Below are 19,685 nucleotides of genomic sequence, written 5' to 3' on the forward strand. Positions count from 1 at the left end.
GGTAACATAAACAATTAAAAAAGTAACGTGAACTCAAAGTCCTCAGATGTACATATGTCAAAATTAAGGACACTGGGTAGGGAAGTATAGCAAAGTAAAATGCAAATACAGCATACAGCTATAGCTAAGGTACAAATACTCCTTGCTCAAGCACACGTCTGAAAGCCATCTTCGGATTTTGTACTTACTTACTCGGCATTTCATTATTTAGTTATTTTTTAGCTATTTTGTTATTTTTAAGTATTTGTCTGTGTAAATGTATTAATATAATGCATATAAATGCATTTTGTGGTTTTGTTATAGAAAATTGTCTTTTGTTTCTGATGTATGATTTTGTGTCTGAGGCTATACAAGTATGCAATCTTTATCATTGGGCAGTTGTATGTATCTTTGGATAATGTAAGGCAAGGAAGACCCGCACACCATTTCAGGAAATAACAAAAGATTAATAGGGAGCTCACAGGTGAGCAGGTCCTCCGCCTTACATGAACTTCACCTTTTGACCATGGTCCCGGCTAAAAGAAATTGGATGTGCGTGAGATCTGACTAGGGTATGTAGCTTTTGTAGAAATGTATCTACTATGTACTCCGCTATGTAAAAATGCCGCTGCTGAAAACCTGTGGATGCTGCTTGTGTACTTACGTGTCTATCAGGCCGTTACTCTTCCTTCACAGACTGTTGTCCATTCCCTCTCTGGTTAATGTCCATGTGATGTTATGTTATGGATCTGCTACATGTAAAAAAAAAATAAATAAATAAATGAAGTGAAGTGTCATTTGAATACAGTATATGAAACTGTGAGCTTGTGTTTTGCCCATGGTACATCATGTTGTTTCAACAAGACACACATACTGCAGTATGTGTATGGATATCATCAGACCGATATAAACAGAATGAAAATGTGATTAAATATATAAAACTATAACCAAATAAATCTAAAGAATTAATATGCAAAGATACAAAAATAAATGATATATTATATTACCATTAATTCCTGTGTCATTCGGTGTGCCAATTTATTTCTGTGCCTTTCTAGTACTGCTCACATTTAAACAGAACCCAGACAGATTAACCCCTTTAGCGATATTTGGGGTTCCTATCACCACAGACCACTCTTCTCAGAGACCAGCTGTCTATTTAGCTATTTACTGTCAATTTCACAGAAAACAGAGCTGTTAATATGCTCTTGGAGACCTTCCTGCCTTGCTTTATTGTAGGCTATTTGTCTTGTGTAACGTAAGGCTTATAGCAACCAGGCTTAAAGCTTATAGCAACATTCACGTAATTAACTCTTATAATGACCAACGGTACCAAGTTAGATAACTATTTTTCAACATGTTTACTTAACTCCAGAACACACTGTCGTGTCAGTTTCAGTACACAGGGAGACGTAAAACTTTAATTACATCAAAATAACAGCTGTTCAGTGTTGGGGAAGGATTACCGGTATTAAATTACCAGTCACGTCAAAACAAGAGTAGTAATCAAGGATTCATACATCATAGTAAGTATACCATTGACAGCCTGTCCTTTTTTTTGCCTCATACTGATAAGTGTGTGTGTGTGTGTGTGTGTGTGTGTGTGTGTGTGTGTGTGTGTGTGTGTGTGTGTGTGTGTGTGTGTGTGTGTGTGTGTGTGTGTGTGTGTGTGTGTGTGTGTGTGTGAGAGAGAGAGAGAGAGAGGGGGAGAGAGAGAGGGAGAGAGAATGTACTGTCCTTGTTACACTATAAGGTTACGGTATGTAATACTGTATGTGTGAATTTCATAAAATTGACATTCTACTTGTATTGATAAAATCGTAAAATAGGGGTGAATTCAGGTAAATTGGCCCAATTTACCTGAATTTACCATAAAACAAACCATGACAATAAAATCTCAAATGTATTTAGAGAGAAAACCGAACTTTGTAGCTCACTAACATTTGATTTCATCTTCACACCTCAAAATAATCTTTGAGCTGTCAAATAGCAGTGCATTTCTGCTGCCTTCCCTCAGCCAATGGCACGGTAATCACCACGAGATTCGCTAAACCATTCACCTATATACTGCCTGCCTACGTACTGTATGTGGTGATGCCAATTGCTGCATAGCTCATTGGTGGTGACAAATGTAGAGATGGATATTCCTGGGGTGTGGGCCTAACTGGCCAAATTAAACCTGGGGCAAATTGGGACAATAAACTGGGACCTGGGACAACGAACTCTGTTCTCTGCCAAAAGACAGTAGAGGTGCAAAATCGCTCCGGCCAAAGCTTCTAGTTCTCTCTACATTCTGCCTTTATATATTCAGGGACGGATCAGGGAATGCTCCTGGACGAAAGAAGGTATCGGTCTCTATATTGGGGGTTGGAGGTTGGTGGGTGATGGGGAATGGGTATTGGGGTTGCATATGGAGCATACGTACACTTGGTGACCAGCTTCATTCGGGGGAAAGGAGTTATGAGCTCAGAGTGGGTAAGGAGGAGCACTTTGTCCTGGCCCTTTAGGAGCCCATGGGCCTTAGCCCAGTAGGTCCATCCATTCATTCACCCCTGTCTATGTGTCACTAGCAGTGGTTCAAAAACTTTTTCAGACAGTCAAACATCCCACCCAGAAAATAAAAAAAAAACCTTGAAGTAACAGGACTATGAAAATGCACAAACTGGTGCAGTCTCTCAGCACTAACATTCAGCAATTACATAGCCTATGTTGTTTATACTTGCCATACAGAGTGCACTGCATAGGCAGAAGTGTGAAAAACAGAGGACACACTCGGGAAAAAAACAGTTCTACCACCCACAAATTGAAGTCCTCCCTAAGATTGTGAAGAGGATCACACAGACCACAAGTGTGACTGCACAACTGTACACACAGTACACACTTTAAACTTCCAGTCTCAGAGGAACGGTGTGTAACCTGCAGAAGTCAGTCAGGTTTTGGTCCATGGTCACAATACTCTATTTCTAAAATAAAACGTACTACATTAAACTTTAGAAACAATATTTCTCCGTTTACCCTGTGTAGTGTGATGGCCTGGCAGAAACTGCTGCAGGGAACATCTCTGGAGACTGGCAATCCACCCGCACTCACAAATCCATCTTGGCAGGCCTTGAGTGGATCTGTAGAGAGGACTGACAGAAAAAGTGTGTGTGTGTGTGTGTGTGTGTGTGTGTGTGTGTGTGTGTGTGTGTGTGTGTGTGTGTGTGTGTGTGTGTGTGTGTGTGTGTGTGTGTGTGTGTGTGTGTGTGTGTGTGTTGCCATTTATCCATGGAGTCTCCGGGTTGAAATCACTGTACTTCAACTTCTAGCCCCTTGTAAAATATCTAAACACTATAATGTCGGTGAGACGTTTCCTTTTTTTTCTTCTACTGAAAAATTTGCAGGACGTTTAAAAATATGTCTCTCCCGTTTGTCTTGGGCCTACACCTACTGACGCTGGATGGAGGGTTGGTATGCCTATTGGCCAAATACTACACCCTTTATTTAGCCTTTCTACCAGACATGGTTGCATTTTTTATATATATTTTCTTGATTTCATGCAGCCGGTTGCATGACATGCAAATTGTAAAGAACGTAGGCCTACTTACATTGAAAGTAGCTAAAAGCATAGCTCCCTGTTGGTTACTCGTTAGTTTTCATTTAGCACAAGGCCTACCAGAGATGGTGAATAGGCGGGAAACTGGGAAATATTTGATTGTACGACATAAATACACGTCCAACATTATGCAACATGCTCTCCATACTTAACTAGACCTACTGAACATTATTGTTTGTAGTTACCATTTTACAGGCCTGTCATCCATCCGGGCAAGGCGTTCACCTTCAACATTCAAAGTCACATTTCATGCGTGCGCGCGCCAGGTTTGCCCAAATGTGCTCATCAAAATCCCCACGTGCAGCACACCTAACCTGAAAAATACAGACCCCTGACGTGACCAAATAATATAACCTCTGAGTTTTGGGATTTTTTTGGTTGTACCTGATAAACTACAGGTTTATTGATGTGGAAAAGGGGTAAAAACATACTTACAGAGCGCGTGCCACACTCCTTTCCACCGGCCATGCAATTCGATTGGTGAATTCGATTGACTTGTAATTCGTGGAATTGTAATGCCACCTTGTGGTACAATAAGCCAATTACAACAGAAGCACACTAACCTCACTCTGCATTTTGTTTTTTCGTTCTTTTTTCCCTCCTGCTGCAATTACCACGACGACAAACAATACAGTGAAATCAAATTCCACTGAAGTTTAACTCTGTACTGTCTATAGCGCAATTAGAAGTCAGGGACTATCAAAGAGTGTCATGTATGAAAAACTCCTTCTGCCATTTGTTCATTCTACCATAGGCATACACCTAAATACAGGTAATTAATTATCAGCTCATCCACCTGTCTGCAGAGGTGTACAGCTAATTGAGATCAGCTGTAGGTTGTGTGACTTTGCCCATCTTTCATAAGAAAGCAAATCTGATTAATATGAAATCCAACAACATGGATGCTATAATGGACAATTGAAAAAGAATATACTGTATATACTACCACAGGATTGCAAGTGGACATGTGGTGGTCGCAAGTGCACATGCTGGTATTCAGCTGGTGAGGATGCTAGCCTATGTAGGCTATATATGTGTGCACAAGTCACATGGGGATTTAGAGCATGAGTGTGAGGGTTTAGCCTACTCATGGTATGACAAAACGGGGGTAGGCTACTACCCAAGACAAAAAAAAGATTGGGAAACACTGGCACTCGGAAAAGCCCTATAAGAATATTAAACATGTTTCTTTGACAGTCTTTGTATGAATGTTTTCTTTCAAATATATTATTGTTGTTGTTGTTGTTGTTGTTGTTGTTGTTGTTGTTATCCTTGCTGCAATTATTGCTCGTTTTATTTATTCATATAGGCCTATACTATATAGACCTACTTCCATGTGTATTTTTTTTAATGATTATTATTTGATGTAGGCCTACTTCATTTATTCATGGGCGGGAACGGTCTGTGAGATACACATAAGAGACAAAAAATGAAAATGGGTTCACAAATGTATTGCATAACTGTTTATACACTGTTTAAAAACTGAATAAACACAATTAAATGTTGTTGTTTTTTATGTGTTGTGTCAATAACCCAAAGGGAACAACACTGTAGGCTATTAAATGAAAATAGCCTAGATTAATGAAATGGAGAGAAAAAAAAACATTTGAATCCATTTGAATTTGTACCATTTGCACTGGTAGTGGTTGTTGTGGTGGTGTAGTGGTAGTTGGTTCTACATTAAATGAGCCGTGTAGCCTAATAAACAGGGACGGTCTATTGGGTTAGACCGGGTAAAAGAATGTTTGGTAGGCCTATTTCACTTCAGCCTGAACCATACATTTTAAAATAAGCAATTCATTATGACATCATTGGGCACTCGCCCAACATTCTAGTTCAAGTCTCAGTGTTCTAGTTTGAACTTGAACGTTCTATGTTACATTTTGCATTCATTTCGAAACTGATACACATTGAGACGAGCGATTTTGCTGATAACTGCGGAGAAATACTACTTTTAAAGGCGAATCTTGATTCGGACAGTGAAGCTTTTGCGACACCTGCTGGACTTTACCGAGAACTTCATCCAGATGAAATGGGAAAAAATCTGTCATGTTGCATGACCTCTTCGGGCGACGTAAGTCAAACAACGATCATTCATTGATCATATTGAATTGTTTTTTTCCCTAGCTAATTAAGATATGTTATGAAGTAGTATTTCCTGTCATAGCAGTAGCCCATAGAAGATAGTCAGGCATAACTATAGGCCTAGACCAATTTGATTATGTGTCGCCCTAGAAGATTTTTGTTTCCTTCATTATTTTCTCTTTTCCACAATCAACAACAAATTGTACATAGCCTATTGGAACTTTTGTTGTTGTTTGACATATAAACAAAATACCTTCCACATGTTAATTCGAATAGGCTATAACACTACAGTAGCCAACTGTAGGCCTGTGTTCCAATCTTTCTGGTGTCCTTAGGCCCCTACCAATGACTAGGCTATGCAGTGGTTCTTTTCAGCAGCTTTTCCAATGGTATTAATTAGTGTTAAAAAAGATTGATAAAGATTGGAGTAGCAAAACAGTTTCAGTCTATTGTTTTATTTAAGATCCATGACTTTGCTCTGTATGCTGTAGGCCTACATAGGCCTATAGGCTACTCATCAAATTAACACAAGCCTTGTAATGTTTTGTAGGGTCCACAACAGAAGTGTCAAGGTACGTTTTTCGTCTATTACAGTGTCATAGTTAAGTTGTTATTTTGAATGTTGCTTTGAGTAGGCTATATCTCCATCCTCAAATCTTCTTGGTATCCTCATTAGACTCTTCCAAGTATGACGACATGCTCCAGCTCCTCTTACAGCAGGAGGCCAAGATTGCTGCGCTGGACTTGCTGGTAGGCTTTCCAAAATGATGTAGGATCAGGATTTCTAGAGAGAATGTACACTGTGTTGTTTCCCATATACTGTAGACCTACCCACAATACCCACCTACCCAAATTGGTGTCAGAAACACTGAGGGTGATGAATGAATGAATGAATGAGGTCAATCTGGCATGAATACTCAAGAACTGAGCATAAACTTCTTTGAGCATGTCATTCTGATAGTCACTCAGTGTGGTTACCAAATGTTTGTGATAATCCATGCCAATGATTGCCAATGATACTATATGCAGACCAAGAAGCTGCAGGAAGAACTGAGCAGACTGCAAACAAAAAATAATGAGAAAGAGGAGACCATCAATCGAATAGTGAAGGAGAAGCAACACCTGAGATGCACAATCTCCACACTGCAAACCCAAAATGATGACAAGGATGAGATAATCAAACGTCTCACCAGGCAACTGGCACAACAACACCAAGCAACTGAGTCCAGAACTAGAAGAGCACAGGGTGAAATCAGAACTCTTCATCACACGATCTCTGAGCTGGAGAACAGGGAAATGTCCTACAGGACCACAGTAAGTCCAACTAGCAACTATAGGGTTGTGTTATAGACTTACACAGGTCATGTCAGTTGAGGACAACACTGAACGCAAGACGGTTAAAAACAAGTAGAAACACACAGGATTCCTGCACTATAGGTCTAGCTGAGATGTTGTGAAATTAGGCTGATACAATCGCTTCCAGACTAATCTGCGGACGTGTGCATATGTGTGCGTGCGTGCATACAGTATGTGTGGTGTGCGTTTGTTATATTTCATTTGCTAAAATGATATTATAATGTTATAAATAACAAACATGTCTGCTGCTTGTGTCTTTACAGATTTCCTCCCTGGAAAAGAGTGCTCACAGGAGACTTGTAAGCCTATTTTTGATCCCATTGTACATCTAAACACACTGCACTCATACTCATACTACTCTCAATATGCATTTTTGTCCCAATTTCATGTGGCCTCTTTTCTATTGACACAGCTCAAGACCTCGAGCTTGCAGAGAGAGCTGAGTGAGAAACGAGGAGAGATCTTCTCCCTCCATCACAGGTGCAGCATGTCTTTCTCTTCTCATTGTTACACTGTTACAGTTTGATGAATTTGGCAGACACTTTCCTGAAAGGGCTCCGTCTCACTTCAGTCACATCTGTGTCTACACTGGACAATATGTATATAATGACCTCATTCTTTTAAGTCAATCTCAAATATTTAGAAAACACACTGTGCATACCCAACATGTAGGCCTACCTACTCCTTTTTAAATTTCACATCATTTTGCATGCTACGTGTTTACAAATTTGGGCCTCAAAAGAAAGCATAGCTGTTTGAGTTTGTGATAATGCTGCAACATAAAATGTAGCAATGTGCTGCATCCAAACTAAGATGACTGTTTTCCCCATGCAGACTCATAGAGTACATGGACAAGGTGGCTGAACTCAGAGGAACACCCTTTATCCCCCTGCCTTCTTACCCCCCTGGCCACAAGCCGCCCCACAAGCGAGGTGAGTTGCTAACTTCCATTCCTGCATCTGCCCTGCACTAACTCTTTCTTTTTCTCGCAATTTGCCAAATGCTGAGAGGTCAGACACTGTATGTCTGTGATGTTTTTTTTGTTTTTTTTTGACGGACATTTGGCATGTGACATATTAGTTGTTCAGAGGGTGCTCTTTTGGGATGATTATTTTTCTGAAGAAATAAGTTCATATATTGCAAGCATATCCTTAAGAGTTAAGTGCAGTCAGTCCATTTTAAGTTATTTATAAGCCCAAGTTCTACATTCATTAACATTGTGGTGCTTGTTTACTATATATAGTGAGAGACAGCTGGAGGAAGATGTGGGCCGGAACTCGCCTTTATGTGGTAAGTCAAACAGGAGTTTTCCTTTTTCACCTAAATGCATTGATGGGAGATCAGGTATTGTAAGTTTGTATGATTCTAACCAGCTGCTTGTCCACAGATTGCTGAGGAGAAGCAGACCACCTCCTCCCTGCACTGATCCCCCCAGCTGCCTTCCCCATGTCCTGCCAACAACATCGCTGCCCCCAAAGTAGAGCATTACATTTTTCGAGAATTCCCGTGGGTCCCACAAGCAAGGTTCCTGCGGGATGGGAGTCAAAATTTTAAAGATGAACGGGAGCGGGCAGGAGCCGGCATGAAGATGAACGGGAGAGGGCAGGAGCGGGCATAAAGATGAATGGGAGAGGGCAGGAGCGGGCATAAAGATGAACGGGAGTGGGCATAAAGATGAACAAGAGTGGGCATAAAGATGAACGGGAGCGGGCAGGAGTGGGCATAAAGATTAATGGGAGTGGACAGGAGCGAGCATACATGGGAGCCTACACCTGTCCATTGTTACACAGTTTCACCCTGGAGACGCAAGGTTCATAATTAACTTTTCTTTTTTTTTAAATTGCCCCCTTTTTTGACGAAACAAGAGAAACAGGAGTAGGAGGGAGTGGGATTGATTTTGAGTGGACGTGGGAAACATTCTTACAGGAGTGGACAGGATGGGATTCGTTTCGTTTACTCAAGCCCGGACAAGACGGGAATGGGGATGGGATTTTTCTTTTCTGGGACCGGGATGGGATGGGATCCACTCCCATGTCATGCTCTGGCTACTGACCACATTGATGCCCCTGCCTTGACCCTTGACCCTCATGATCCTCATTACCACCACCACCACCAGCAGCGGCAGCAGCACACACACCACCACCCCATTATTATTATTAAAATACTTGATGAATTCTAAATGTACTTCTGAATCTTCTGATTTGTCCCAACTCAAGATTGTACTGGGTACTGACATATTTGTACTTTGACTCTCACGGTCATCTCTACTTCTAGCCACTTGAGCTCTAGTCAGTTTGAAACTATTTCATTTGTACTGTTAACGGAAAACTGACGCATTTTGCACTGCTACTGCCAATGTGCCAACTAATGTCAACTCTATCACTCTCTTGCTGCAAGTCACTTCACCAGTCAAGTTCATTTCGGTTCAGTCTCAAAGAAAACACATTCACACACCAGAGGTTTCCCTTTGCAAAACAGCAAGCAAATCCTATTCTTTTATAAATCATATTTTCAGATCATCCACATCCAGAACAGTGGGATATACTTTGGGCCTAACATGATGTCACAAAAATATATAGACCCCTTTACTATTTGTAGACAGATGTGATGTAAGCTGGCTGCGTGCGCATTGTTGGAGCAGAATTGGCCATGTACTGCACATTTGTAAAAAAATAGCCAGGTGTTTTTTTTTTTTTCCCGAAATAAGAAAATGGCTGGTGGTCACGATGACTTCAGATATGAAGTGGGCGCCACAGACATTGGCATTCCTGATGCTGTCCTCAGTCCAGTCGGTATGTTTAATTTCTTGAATACAAACATCTCCTATGCTTCTTGAACAGCCTATTCCCTCCCGGAATAGGGTAACAAGTGTACTTTAGGATCTCTCTCTTTTTTTTTTTTTTACAATCGTACACGCTTTAGGACGGCAGGTCTTCTCTTTTTAGGGTCTGCACTGTCTGTGTGTGTGTGTGTGTGTGTGTGTGTGTGTGTGTGTGTGTGTGTGTGTGTGTGTGTGTGTGTGTGTGTGTTTGAGCCAACAATGCACGCGCAGTCAGTGACGACATAACTTCTAAAGGGGACAATAAAATGACACAATAGACTGTTGTTTACATTTGGTAAGTTTATGACAAACACGTCAATCAAACAATCTGGTGTCTTTATAAAGCCAGAAGTAAATTACTTTACAATGCAGCGTATATATACACAGTCTTACATAAGACAGAAAAGTAGCAAGAGAATTGCATTAAAAATGTGAAAAGTGAAGAGAAGGCAAGAAATTGACTGTGGAATGTCACCAGTTCAGACCTACCTACTACAAACAGGATTGAAAGTTGCAACTGTACTTCCATCCCATTCCATGAAATGAAATGAAAGTCCATCAAATTGAACTGTATGACTGTATTATATGACTGTAATGCATGGAAAGAATGAATTTTGTGTGCATATTCAACTGTGTGTACATTGGCGAGATGGTGCGGCTACTTCATAGGATTTGTGAAAGTGGTTACATTTTGCACTTTGTCCTAAATAAAAACAGATTAAAAAGACATACTATCTATGCAACTTTGAGTGTGTTTTGTTTTCTCAACAGAATCCTGCTATGATGTTTTAAAGTCGATTGTATTCCCTTACCCTCGGCCTATAGGTGGGCATGGCCAGTAAGTTAAGGCCAGAATTTCTGCTGAATTTAACTTAGTATAGCTTCTTGCAACTTTTGAGACTTTGTGAGACTGATGGTAAAGTAAGGAACATCCAAAATTTCCAAGCGTGGTGTTACATTGCATTGCTTAACTGAAACTTTTATCCAAAGTGACTTGTGGCTATTTAAAGTATTGGTTTCAGTCCCTGGAGCAGTGTGGGGTTAGGTGCCTTGCTCAATGGCACCTCAACAATGAAGTCAGATACCAAGTGGAAGGGTGGGATTCAAACCTGCAACCCTCTGATCTAAAGCCAATCTCCTTACCCACTAGGCCACGGCTGCCCCAAGACCATGGGCTCACTGTCTGAGGACCATGGGGATGGTCAAGGGAGTCCGCATTTATCGGGTAGTGACTCAGCATTAAACTTATGAAGATGGGTAATTAGCTCAAAAAGTTGCATAGTGTTCCTTTAAACCACATCTATCCTAACAGCTTACACAAACATAAGTAGATGATGATCTACTTAAAAGTAAACTTGTCATTTGCTAGATAGATAAATAGATAGCGGGTTATACGTTACATACCAGCTCAGCTACTTCACAGCAGAAAAAAAACATGAAATGCAAGGGAAGGCAAAAAGCAAGAAACTCTCTGTGATGTTGGTACTGATCTTCATATACAAGTGATAAAAGAGCATGAGGTTCAGACAGTGGAAGTAATTTGGCATTTTAAGATGCTCTACACAGTTAAGTAGAATCTTTTAACATTTGATCGGGGGGAAACTGAGGTAAGATCAACATTGGTATCCACACCTAATTATCTGTAATATAAAGACAGATATGACAGTATTGATGCAAAAGTGCAAAGGTTTGCCTCTTTATCAGCAGCTGTTTACACATACAGTACGTGGATATTTCTAAACACAGATATTTCAATCGTCAATGGGCGCAGATACATGAACATTAATACTCCGATTAAACAAACGTCATGTAACTCGAATAATTGAATTGGAATCAGATTTTAAGAAATCCGATTAGAGGATGTGGATTAACTGATTTGGGTCCGATTGGATTTTTCATATAACAGAATAGTCTGATTTTAAACTGGAGTATTCTGTCCCTCGCGCTGTTTTTACCAACCGATAAAGGATGGTAGGCCTACGCTAGATTTAATATTTTTAACATCATACAATGGTGAACACAAAAGGCCGCTTTTGGACCAAGGAGGAGACCTGTTGTCTCATACAGACACAAATTGTGACAAGTGTGTTTTAGACACCTAAAAGGGATATTTTCACAACTTGAGTTTTAGATGGAGACTTCTAAAACTCTGTGTAGGTGTAAAGAAGAGTGCAAAACTGATGCGCTTTCAAGTGCAAATGCAGTAGTAATGAGTAGTACTGCACATCATTCATCAGCCTTACCTACAATGAAGAATGCTTCATTACTCTGTGTTAAAAACGACCAGAGTAAAGTGGATGACACTGCTCCTAAAACATGTACTGTAATCTACTATATGCTATAATTCCATGTAAACAGCACCAGGCCTTCTGATCGTGTGTGAGCACAATGGGGGCAGAGGCGGACATGCTAGGTTCAGAAATTTTAATTCCACAAATTGATTCCAGACCGTAAAAACTGCAGTATTGCTGCACAACTCTGCACTAGTACTGCAGTTAACGTGCAGTGACTGCAGTAATTTAGATGCTCCAGACTACAACTTGGGGATACTGCATTTTAATGCACTATAGAGTGTTTTGGACACAAAAACACTGCAATACTGCAAAAACTACAGCACAATTGAGTGCTGCTGCACTTTGCCCTTTTATCATTTTGGGATCCCAAGGTAGAACAGCAAATTAGTGAACCTGTGTTAAGAGCACAGGCAAAGGGAATATGACATTTTGAATCCTGAATAACGTTTTTTTTTTTAAATCCAGTTTGTCCTCCTCTGCAAGTGAAAAGAAAAAGGCCAGCTCAAACATAGTGTTACTTGAAGTGCAAAAGGTGTCCACAAAGAAAGTTTGTGTGCGCTTGATGGGTTTGCATTGAGCAATAAATAAGTGAGTTCATTGCATCTTGATCATTCCCACGTTGAGTTTCCTTAGTGGCACCTGCTGTTTCTGTGTTGCTGCGTTGCTCATAGCAACACGGGGCAAGGCGGGGGACTCCTCATCTGTAACAGCAGTGTGGGTGAAACCTAGACGATGTGAAATCATATTGGTAATGCAGGTAAACAAAACGGGCAACACCTTACTAAACTGCCAAACGTCTGTGACTATTCTCATTCAATCAAGTTCACAGTGACTTAAGTTGTATGTAACTAGACTTCAACTGTTGCTAGTGTCCTGTAAACTGTCTCGAGACACTCTCGACACCCTCTTCCACAGTATACTGTCGTGTTACACCAAATTGTTTTTCCGGGACATCTCGCTGTAGTTGTCCCTGAATACCAGCACTCTGTGCCAGGACACCAAGTTGCAGTCCAGCAACTGGACAGCTTTCTGGTGTCCTGGGATGGCAAGTAGGCTTCGAACATCAATAAAGTTCACCCCTCGCACCAGTAATCATTTTTCAATGACGTGGACAAGTGTAGCAATTGGATAAAATTGAATGCGTTTTGTCATGCCACCAGCCCAGGAAACCCACCTGTCACAGTCCACACGTGCAACCACCGCCAACTATCGCGCCAACCATTGCCGGTCCCCGGCCTCCCTCTGCTATATCTGCAGGTTGATGAAGGGTGCGAAGCCCACCACGTCCTGCAGGAGCACCAGCGCCCTCTGCAGGGGCGGCTCCACGTCGATCTCCACGTCGCGCTTCCGCAGCAGGCCCAGGCTGGACTCTGTCACGTTGTGGCAGTGGTTCACCTTCAGCGAGCGCAGCTTGGGGCAGTACTCAGCAACAGTCCTGCAACACAGACAACATTTGATTGGTAAAATGCTATTGTGTAATGCCGTACAAAAGGCAAAGTGCAGTAACTACTGTAAATCAAACAAATAGACACTGAGCAACTGAGCTTTTTTAACTTAAATACATAGAATTGATACACAAGGGGCAAAGAGCAGGATACAGTATATCACGAAAGTGAGTGCACCCCTTCCAGTTTTTGCAGATTTGTGAGTATATCTTTTCATAGGAAAGCATTACAGAAATTTTCACTTGGACACAATGAATAGTGATTAGTGACTTTTGTGAGTACATGTTCAAACATTAATGACTGTATTTTGTTTTTTTCTGAGTGAACAAGAAATTTAAGCGGTTAAATATGTTGTTAAAAGGTCACTAATCATTGTGTCAAAGTGAAATTTCTGTAATGCTTTCCTATGAAAAGATATACTCAAAAATCTGCAAAAACTGTGAGGGGTGTATTCACTTTCGTGATATACTGTATAGGCTATTCTGACATGTCATCATACCATAGAATAAGCTACCTGCCAAATTGGCTAGTACCAATGTCAAGCCCTGCTCTGCAGTTCTTGCCCACTGCCACCCCTGACTTTACAGGCAGGTACTAGGTAGTAGGTCCATATCTCACCTGAGGGCCTCATTCCAGACCCTCAAGCACCCGGTAAAGTTGACCTCCTCCAGGTCCCTGCAGTTCTTACACATCTGTATGTGTATACTACTTAAAGACTTAAAGATTCCATACCCATCATGTCACTATCTCACCGGATGACCTTGCTCTGAGCATGTACGCACCTGGTAAAGTTCCTGGTGAGTTCTCGGCCATTGCCACACCTGACTTAATAGGTAGGTAGGTTCATATCTCACCTGATGGCCTCGTTCCGGACCCTCAGGCACCCGGTGAGGTCCAGCTCCTCCAGCTCCCTGCAGTTCTTGGCCACCTCCTCCACGGACTCGTCCGTCACGTTGGCGTTTACGGCCACCGAGAGTGACCGCAGTGAGCGACACCTGCGCGCCAGGTACCCGATGGCCTCGTCCTTCAGCTGCCGACACGCCGTCAGGTCCACCGAGCGCAGGTCTCCACAGTGGTCCGCCAGGCTAGGTTACATTAGGATTATGTGAGGTTAGGTCTGGTGAGAGTAGGTTGGGTTATGATACATCTTCCTCCTCCACACCACCACCATCTCCATGCCAAGTTGACATTACATTGCATTACACGTAACTGATGCTTTCATCCAAAGTAACGCAGAGTTACCGTACTTAGGTACAGGGTAGTGGTTACAAGAGAAATATGGGGTTAGTTGCCTTACTTCATGGCAGTTCAGCCATTGATGACATGGGATTCGAACCTGCAACCTTCTAAATTCCAAGATTGACTTCCTATCCAATAGGTCACCGCTGTCCACATCAGAACATATCACATCCTTTTCCTCCATACCACCACATCCCTATACCGAGCACATTCACTCTAAAATAATAAATATACCTGAAACCTTCATCCTTACATGTGAAATGACAAATTTAAGTCTTCACTATTACCATCTCATACTGCCCTATCAATTAAAGGCACCTACTCCACCCCCACAGGCCCTTGCAGCTCAGGCCATCCCACGGAGGGTCAGCCTATCCACCCATTCACAGAGCGCCGTGTGAAGTAGATATCGCTCGTGGGACTTTAGTCTCTGTTCTGTCACCATAGGCATGTCCTCCTCACCTGCGTAAGGACAGGCTGTCCACCCATTCACTGCGCACCAGCCCCAGCTGCTGCAGTTGAGGGACACAGCCACACATACTCACTGATTTATTTGTCTTGTTTTCTGCTAATTTAATCTGAAGATAATAAATATGAGCTGACCTGCGTAGGGAGAGGCTGTCCACCCATTCGCAGTGTGCCAGCACCAGGTGCTGCAGCTTCAGGCAGCTGAGGGAGACGGCCACCAGGGAGTGTCGGCTCAGGCCACAGCAGCTGCGCATGTCCACGCGCTGCAGGTGAGGGTTCTGGCCGATGACTGGCAGCAGCTCCCGGTCCGTGATCCAGTCGGAGCAGGTCTGGACGGAAAGGTTTTGCAGAACCTTGTTGTCGCTCAGGATGGAGCAGAAGGACTCCTTGGGGACCTTGGAGCCGACCTGTAGGAGGTACAGTAGAGACCAATGGCTATGATGGCATCACACGGTGATATGACATGACACTGTCAAAACAGTGTCATGACACATTCATGGACGAGTCATAAGCGTTTTATGGTGATGAAAAATGACATTGCTTGGCCTGTCTTCACCATAACCGAATGTCACTTAAAACATATATAAAACATTTATGACATTGACATAATGCTTATGACATATCCCTGACTGCATTATGACATTGTTATCAGAAGTGTCATCCCATACGTATGACGTCGACTTCAGGTAAAGCACAAAAAATGCTCAAAACCTGCCTAGAAGCACAAAATCCCGCCCAATTCTATTGATTTCTATGGCAAAAATTGGGCAGGTTTTTCCAGCTAAATGCCATTTTTACCCGCACACGGCCATCCTAAGCAGCCCAATTGGGCGGGAAACAGCCCAATCTGGCAACACTGGCAGGGATTCGTTGCCTAAAATGACACTACAGTAATACTACACTACACTAATAATGCAGTACAATACCTATTTTCACGAAACAAGAAGAAACATTGATATTTCAGTTTAAGTCAGCCACGGTGGCCCTGTCGTGGCTTTGCGGTAGGGCACCGGGTTACTACACTGGGCCCTTGCCGGCATTTGCCGATGATCTTCCCTGTCTCTTTCTCCGCACTCATTTCTCTCACGTCTCTCCTCCACTGTCCTGTCAAAAATAAAGGCAAAAAAGCCCTAAATAAAATTCAGCAATGGTGGAGAAGCTGGGGAAATTGTAGATAAAGTTTCATTCCTAGAGTACAGTGGAAATACTTTATTTGATCCCATGGCATAAGGCATATTTTCAAAATGGAGTAGATAAGACTCAGTAAGGTTTGAGTTTTAATTTGACAGGCTGGAGTAGTCATGTAGATCTTGCATCCAACTCTTGATCATGCATGAAACATGATACAGTTCACCTGTTCGTGTTGGTTACTATTTTACAACAATTTCATTGTGAAATAAAATGTTACTGTTGTATAAATCATTTGATCATGTTATTGTTATTCCACAATCAGATATATGGATTTAAGATTTGGATTTCCACCAGGGATTGGAGAGTAGAGGAGACCTTTCATAGTACTGTAACTCGAGAAGTATTCTCGAATCTCGACTCCCTGCTCCTCCGCTTTGCTATAATTAGTTGTTTAACTCTCCCACAATTCTCCTGTTTCACATTGTCAGATGCTTTTTAGCAACCTGAATGCTGCCTGTTTGTCCAATGTCCAAATTCATATAGGTGACACACAGAGAAGTCAAATACACAATCAAAACAGGTTTAGTGCCACCACTTTTGACAGCACATAGGCTTTGCAGCATTTTGTCAAAATTGTGTATCTGACTGTTACACCAGTTATTCCACTATGCCTAATGAGGAAGACAACACTGTAAGAGTCACCCTAAACAGTGTTTACGAAAAGTAAAAAAAAAAAAAACCCTGCCACAAAGTTGATTCAACCAACTCAGAATCAACTGATCAGCTGTAAGACAAGTAAACTGTGAACTACTAGACCATCAGAAAAATCACCTGTCTTGGACTGTGTCTGAGTTTTAACACGACCAGATATAGCAAAAACCCTGTTTGAGTGTATATATCATCTGAGTCTGTCGACCAAGGGGCCAGGTTGCCATCCATGATTGCTCTGGTTTACTTGTACTAAAGTAGAAGAAAAGGCACTATTACAACGTAATTACAACACTAGTAGTATGTTATTACACACTGCCAGGGGTGCTGATAGGGGGGGACAAAGGGGACAGTTGTCCCAGGGCCCAGAGAGAGAGGAGGCCCAGAATTGTATCATTGTACATTGTATCTATTGGGCTGGGGGGCCCTTTCAGATAACTTTGTCCTGGGCCCGGCCAAAGCTGTCAGCGCCCCTGCATACTGCAACCAAGTAATATCTTACAACTTACATGCGGAGCATTACTTCTATATTGTTACAACTCTGGGGTGCATTTCTCGAAACCAACGTTGGTTGCAATGCAATTACCCATTGACAACTACCCAAGTTGCTAACTGGCTAACAATTACGCTTTCGAGAAACGCACCCCTGGTTTATAGTACCTGGCTGAGGTCAAAGGTTCTGCAGTTGGCCAGGTAGACCTGCACTAGCGATCGGAACTGCCTGCTGACCCTCTGCAGCGTGAGCAGCTGTCGCAAAGGCAGGTGACAGAACACATGTGTCACCAAGATGTCCTCCCATGGCAAATCGAGGAGCTGACACCTGTGGGGGAAAAGACGACAGGAAAACAAAACATCAGCAACACTGAAATACACAGGTGTTTCACAACCTCTGGCCTCATGTGCTCCCTTTTTCATGCCATGAGGGGCCCCTAACTCATGCTCAATATGTTTTCATCTATCCCAGTGTAACTTTATTCCATACATTTGTTATAATTACATTTTTCTACCTACCCCTTGCAATGTCTAGCCTACACCAGGTGGTGCGCTTACCTCTGGTTGGGAACCACTGGTGTACGCAACCAGGAGAGAGCTGAATTACAATCCCAACCCTCTTCAGTTTACTGCATGAGAGCCGAGATGTGAGATACAGCCACCCCTTTGTTATTGTAATAACATTATTTTTGGGGGATTTGTCTGTCTTGGTCAGCTGTAGGCCTACTGCAGTGAATAAATAAACAAAGGAGTACCATGTATTCTGAATGAGACAGATCCCCTGAGATGGAATTTAACCCAAGTTAACAACATAGGCCTATGCACAAGAAAACAACTCTCAAAAAACATGGGAGCAAACGTAGGCCTATGCCCTAGTCCAAAAAAGATTCTGTAATCATACAAAATGATTAATTTTGGTGAGATGGTATTAAACTTTAAACCAGCCATCTACTGTTAACAGCTGGAGGAAATAATTTAATTGACTGTCCCGTGGAAATCCCTTTCGACAGGAAAATAATAGCCCAACCCTGCTACCCATACGTGGTCAATGCATTTTGTTTTCAAGTCATCTGACAGGGCTCCTCGCTCAACTTGCCGAGTATTAACCGTAATCTCCCGATAGCAAAGTAACATTTTGAAAGTAAAATTGATGCACAACTCACCTGGGGTTTTTTGCCGCTTCTGGGTCCATTGTTTTGCGAGTATGAGTGATTTGGCTATTAATATTTGACATAACTAGACAGCATCCTGGTCAAAAGATCTTTTTTTGCACTACTTCTCTGCATTTCATGAACTAGCAGAGCCTAGGTCCGCGTCGCTACTGCCCCCTGCCGTCGCGGCTTGCTTCACATTCTGTAATCATGGGCAACTAGGGGTGCATCCCAATATGTGTCCTTGCCTCCTCCACTTGTGCTTGTCTCCTCGTCCCGCCTCCTGGCCCCTCCTTCGTGGAGAAAACGATAAAGTTTCCCAGCTGTCAGCCTCGCCACAACAACTTTTGAGGGACTGTTTTTCATTCACCATCCCAATTGCAAATGAGAAAAAGACTTTTTTTGAGCTTTTGCAAGATATTGAAATATAATGCTGTTGTCAGTGATGTCATCATGACGAGAAGCAAGTGGAGGAGGCAAGTGGAGGAGGCAAGGTCACATATTGGGATGCACACAATGTATCAAATGAATGTAACAAAAAGTGTAGTTTCCACCTACACCAACATGCTAATTTATTCATTCGAATTGTATCACAGTATGCAACTAAAATAATGAGGTGTTATGAAGTTTATTTTTTCCATCAAAGAGTCAAGCAGGATATGGTTGGTCCCAAATAGGCAAAAGCTTATCACAGTTAGGCCTAAACTATAGCCAACATTAAATTGACTATTCAATTATAAGGGGACCTATCACCACTTCTGACAGAAACAGACACATAAAGTAAGTGTACATTGCTTTGCATTGGGCCTAAGTAATCGTTATCCATCAGTAACCAGAACATTTTTAATGACTTTGGTCATGTGGTATACCTGTCCTTTGGGGAGAGAAAAAAAGTTTAGATGTATGGCCAATGGGAGTGCA

At 42.0% G+C, this 19,685-nt stretch overlaps 2 protein-coding genes and 1 long non-coding RNA gene across 3 annotated transcripts; 1 reads left to right on the plus strand and 2 right to left on the minus strand.

Annotated features, from left to right (window-relative positions):
- Positions 1–649: 649 nt before the first annotated feature.
- Positions 650–3,882, minus strand: LOC134467705 (uncharacterized). Its single transcript, XR_010038642.1, has 3 exons — positions 3,760–3,882; positions 2,995–3,110; positions 650–731 (listed from the first exon to the last, which is right to left on the minus strand). It is a non-coding gene; the product is annotated as an uncharacterized LOC134467705 (long non-coding RNA).
- Positions 3,883–5,480: 1,598 nt separating this feature from the next.
- LOC134467166 (uncharacterized) lies at positions 5,481–9,152 on the plus strand. Its single transcript, XM_063221076.1, has 9 exons — positions 5,481–5,648; positions 6,210–6,231; positions 6,336–6,409; positions 6,689–6,973; positions 7,279–7,314; positions 7,428–7,495; positions 7,850–7,947; positions 8,259–8,305; positions 8,403–9,152. The coding sequence occupies exons 1-9, from the start codon at positions 5,607–5,609 to the stop codon at positions 8,439–8,441; spliced, it is 711 nt and encodes a 236-aa protein (XP_063077146.1). The 5' UTR covers positions 5,481–5,606; the 3' UTR covers positions 8,442–9,152.
- Positions 9,153–10,417: 1,265 nt separating this feature from the next.
- On the minus strand, positions 10,418–18,858 carry fbxl15 (F-box and leucine-rich repeat protein 15). The gene is made up of 6 exons (XM_063221077.1): positions 18,777–18,858; positions 17,782–17,941; positions 15,418–15,689; positions 14,430–14,660; positions 13,305–13,565; positions 10,418–12,855 (listed from the first exon to the last, which is right to left on the minus strand). Exons 1-5 carry the CDS (start codon positions 18,845–18,847, stop codon positions 13,376–13,378), a joined length of 924 nt encoding a protein of 307 aa, XP_063077147.1. The 5' UTR covers positions 18,848–18,858; the 3' UTR covers positions 10,418–12,855; positions 13,305–13,375.
- Between the last annotated feature and the right edge of the window lie 827 nt (positions 18,859–19,685).

Source organism: Engraulis encrasicolus, chromosome 17, assembly GCF_034702125.1.
Source record: "Engraulis encrasicolus isolate BLACKSEA-1 chromosome 17, IST_EnEncr_1.0, whole genome shotgun sequence".
In the NCBI taxonomy this organism is placed as follows: Eukaryota; Metazoa; Chordata; class Actinopteri; order Clupeiformes; family Engraulidae; genus Engraulis; species Engraulis encrasicolus.

Bases quoted from the DNA above. Each gene is read 5' to 3' on its own strand.
- LOC134467166 (XM_063221076.1), top strand. From the start codon at position 5,607: ATGGGAAAAAATCTGTCATGTTGCATGACCTCTTCGGGCGAC. The intron at 6,232-6,335 runs GTACGTTTTTCG...TATCCTCATTAG, and splicing joins TCCACAACAGAAGTGTCAAG to ACTCTTCCAAGTATGACGAC. The intron at 8,306-8,402 runs GTAAGTCAAACA...GCTTGTCCACAG, and splicing joins CCGGAACTCGCCTTTATGTG to ATTGCTGAGGAGAAGCAGAC.
- fbxl15 (XM_063221077.1), bottom strand. From the start codon at position 18,847: ATGTCAAATATTAATAGCCAAATCACTCATACTCGCAAAACAATGGAC. The intron at 17,942-18,776 runs GTGAGTTGTGCA...TTTCCCCCACAG, and splicing joins GAAGCGGCAAAAAACCCCAG to GTGTCAGCTCCTCGATTTGC. The intron at 15,690-17,781 runs GTACTATAAACC...TACCTCCTACAG, and splicing joins GAACCTTTGACCTCAGCCAG to GTCGGCTCCAAGGTCCCCAA.